The 3,783-nt window shown below is 41.9% G+C and overlaps 1 protein-coding gene across 1 annotated transcript; it reads right to left on the bottom strand.

The window, feature by feature from the left end:
• Positions 1–2,732, bottom strand: LOC149002549 (uncharacterized). Its single transcript, XM_089137975.1, has 5 exons — positions 2,265–2,732; positions 1,669–2,170; positions 1,373–1,574; positions 767–1,252; positions 1–659 (listed from the first exon to the last, which is right to left on the bottom strand). The coding sequence occupies exons 1-5, from the start codon at positions 2,461–2,463 to the stop codon at positions 213–215; spliced, it is 1,836 nt and encodes a 611-aa protein (XP_088994101.1). The 5' UTR covers positions 2,464–2,732; the 3' UTR covers positions 1–212.
• Positions 2,733–3,783: the final 1,051 nt, after the last annotated feature.

The following is a 3,783-nucleotide window of genomic DNA, read 5'->3' as shown; positions in this document are numbered from 1 at the left end:
TATATTTAATAATTAACAACACTTGATAGTACTAGAGTAGTTGTTAGTTGGAGTGACAAACAAATTTACGATACAAATTGAGTAATAACATTAGTGGAAAGCAATGCTGGATACTCTTTTATTCTATAGATGTAGTGTTAAGGATTCTTAACACACATCATATAATGCTATACTTGGAGATGCTCAAGGATGAGAAAGAGAGAGCTAACTCTCTACACCCTGAAATGTGCAAGGCTGAGGTCTAGGTCCTTCGGAACCCTCCTATGTGGAGGGAACTTGGGGAGGAAACTTGCCACATATTTAGCAGTCTCCAAGTAGTTAGTATATTTTCCGATGAGTGCTTCATTGTTGATCTTCTGATTGTCACTATGGTCTTCTCTACCATGCCTTAATCCGTTGTTTCTAATTTTCATTTCAGGCTTTGCTTCACTTAGAGAATCGTCTACCCGTGCATGGTCTTCTCCCAGTATGTTCTCCATGAAAGCTTTAGACTGAAAGGTCCAGTTACCAGTCTTCCAATTGAAGCTGTAGAGTGGAAGAAATCGTTGACCAAATGCTGCAATAAACTCTAATGCAGCCAGAATGAACTCAAACTCTTCTTTCGACATGTAGTAAGGGAAACTGATTCTAGTCCACCCAGGTTTCACACCGGTGTAACCCTATCAAAGCAAATTCAAAGTAGGATTAGTCACAATAAATTTAAGATGACATCTACCAGATTTCATTGGGTTGAAAGATTAATTGATCTTAGGGGTTAAGGGTACACCTTTTGGATAGCAGCACGAAAAGCTAGCGAATGAGCCTCATCGACACCAAGTAGATGGTGACCATAGGGGCCAGCACAAGCACACCCAGCTCGAGCTTGGATTCCAAAGAGATCATTGAGAAGCTTTGCGATGAAAGGCCCATGGAAAGGTTTATCTCTCTTGTTTCCTGACTCTGCCCACATATATAGACCGTTACTACCTCTTTCATCTTTCTTATGATCGTAAGAGGAAGAATTTGTGGTAGAGTAAACCACGAAAGAGAGTATGGCTTGTCTTGGGGCACTCGTATTCCCTAACACCAATATGTTTTTGTTTGGAAGGAGCCTTTTCATTGCTGCATTGATGTAGACATGCTCCTGGTTTTCAATAACACCGTACCCAATGAAGTCCTTCACCCAGAAAGCCAAAGCTGCTCTTATCTTCTGGACGATTGGTGGGGTTCCAGCATCTTCCCTTTCTTCCACATCATTGTAGTACAAAGTGTGCTGCATATTGAAATTAATTAATTCATACGTTAGCTAATAAGTCCCTTCATAAAGTAATTAACTAGTCAGACAATGATAAATTAATATAGGAATAGTCACTTAGAGTAAGAGGGGGCTTACCTCTTCACTAAAAGCATTGACAAAATCAACAGTTCCACCTCCGCAAGTAGAAGGGGCAGAAGAACTCAACTTGTACAAGGCCTTGTGCATCAATAGGAGCCCCGGGGTATCAGGTCCACCAACAAACTTGTGTGGGCTCATGAATATAGCATCATAGCCTTCTATCTCCCCTGATCTCATGTTAATCTCGGCGTAAGGACCACTGCACGTATCCAAGTAAATAATTTCTATCAATAACAAGATTAGAGAGAATAATTCAAGAAACATCAATTATCTATAATCTAATATATTCTAACCTTGCTGCGTAATCAAAGCAAGCAAAAGCTCCATGCTGGTGAAGAAGCTTGGCGATGGCATGTGTATCAGTGTATGTTCCAGTAACATTACTACATGCTGAGAATGAACCCAACATAGAACGTCTGGAATCCTTGTAAGACTCAAGTTGGCGACTTAGAGCTCGCAGGTCTATCAAGCCATCATCATCAAGCCCGATCTCTATCACCTCAGCTAGGCTATTACGCCATGAAAGGAGGTTGGAGTGGTGCTCGTATGGTCCGACAAAGACCACCCATCTCTCATCAGTCTGCAGGGTTGATATTACCTTATCTCTCATGGTTGAAGGCACTGCGATTCCCATCACCTCTTGCAGGCGCTTGATGGCTGCAGTGGTCCCTGAGCCGCAGAATATTAGTGCATCATCTGGTCCTGCGCCCAAGCAGTTCTTTATATATCTGGTGGCATCCTTCACCATCTTGGTGGTCTTGTGCCCCACATAACTGTCACTAGTATGTGTGTTACCTGTGGCCATGCATGCAACAAGAGTGATGTTCAGTAACCTATATACGTGTTTAATAGTATCAATTAGAAATCTAATTCAAACAAATCAACTAACCATAGAATGGAAGAACACTATTGGCAATAAATTCTTCGATGAAGCGAAGGCTTCTCCCGGAGGCTGTGTGGTCTGCATAGGTGAGAAGGCGTCTCCCGAAGGGAGCATCGAATTCGGCATCGTGTCCGACCAACTGTGATCGCAACCACTCAAATTTGGTATCTGCAGTATCGTTCTTTGTTACTCCCATGTCATGCATTCCGAAGGACTCCGACCGATGGATATGGGCATCCTCAGTGTCTGAAATGCTACTTCTCACGGACAAACTTTTGCTCTCATAGGATGCTTGTCATGATGATGAAGATCTGCTGTTGGGTGCCAATAGATATCTCCAACCGTGGCTTGTTGGAATTCCATGCTTTTCTCACAAGAAGGTGGTTGATTAATGGGGAGGAAGGTCTGCCGTAGTTTAAGAGGAGTTTTTCAGCTTGTTGCAGAGAAGAAATGTAAAAACTACGGAAGATATGGAAGCAAACGATGCTGTCTTGGCCTCTTGGGAAAAACTGAAGTGGCTTTATATAGGCTGTAGGAGATGGAGTTAAGAGAAGAAATAATTCATTAATAGAAAAGTAATTTAATCCTAAATCCGCTTGTTTCCTGCAGAACGCGTGTTTGAAAATCAACCTCCTGTTCTAACTTCTGACGTCACCTTTCTGCTGTAACTCTTAACCTTGCTTCCATCACAGACCCAAGAAAAAGCTTGTCCTTCTGTTTCTTCGTCTGAATCCAAACTCGTTATCCTTTATTCTTTGTCGTTCTAATTTATGTGAATGCGAAACTCTGAAACAGATGACACGAGAGGACCAAGTCGTGAAAGAAAGGCATGGAACTCGCATCCCATGGGACTTTGCTGGGGGGTATGTTGACCCTGAAGGATCGAGCAGCACTATATTTTCTATTCAAGAAATTAGATTCACAAGCAAAGCAAATGTCAAAGTCAAGTCTAACTAATGAATAATGAAGACGAACTGGAATTCGATCGCAAGGACTCTGCTTCTCCAAACTGCAGACCAAGTACTCGATAGAATAATCATGGTGGACGCTAAAGAGACAAAAACGTCTATTGATTGATAAATGGATCAAGATGAAACAGCAATGCTCCACTCTTGACCTTTGTGTCTCCCTAGGCAACGGACGGGAGCCGCCAGCCAAATCAGCAAAAGAATCCATAATAATAAAGAAGATCGAATTTTCATCAATCCACCAATAAAAACAATAGACGAGGAGATGAAGTTGTCGCTGTTGATTAAATCAAAAAAGCATTTTCAGCGGTTACCATCAAAACGCCGTCTCTGGAAAACAAATGAATACTTGGTCGTGTTCGAATCTCTCGGGCCGGTGGCGAAGACCGCCTTTATTAATTATATAAAAAGCGCCTTGAGGATGTAATCGTGGTGCGTGCAAGCTGGCCCAGATGAACCTCATTCCAAAAAAATAAATACTTGGTCGGTTTTCGCATATATTCGGTGGCATTAATTATATAAAAGCTTCATTGAGGATCTCATATCCCACAAAAAAA

This window comes from Hakea prostrata, chromosome 10 (genome assembly GCF_041222555.1).
Source record: "Hakea prostrata isolate BN-2017 chromosome 10, UWA_Hpros_2, whole genome shotgun sequence".
In the NCBI taxonomy this organism is placed as follows: domain Eukaryota; kingdom Viridiplantae; phylum Streptophyta; class Magnoliopsida; order Proteales; family Proteaceae; genus Hakea; species Hakea prostrata.
This window is presented reverse-complemented; position numbering and strand designations above follow the sequence as displayed.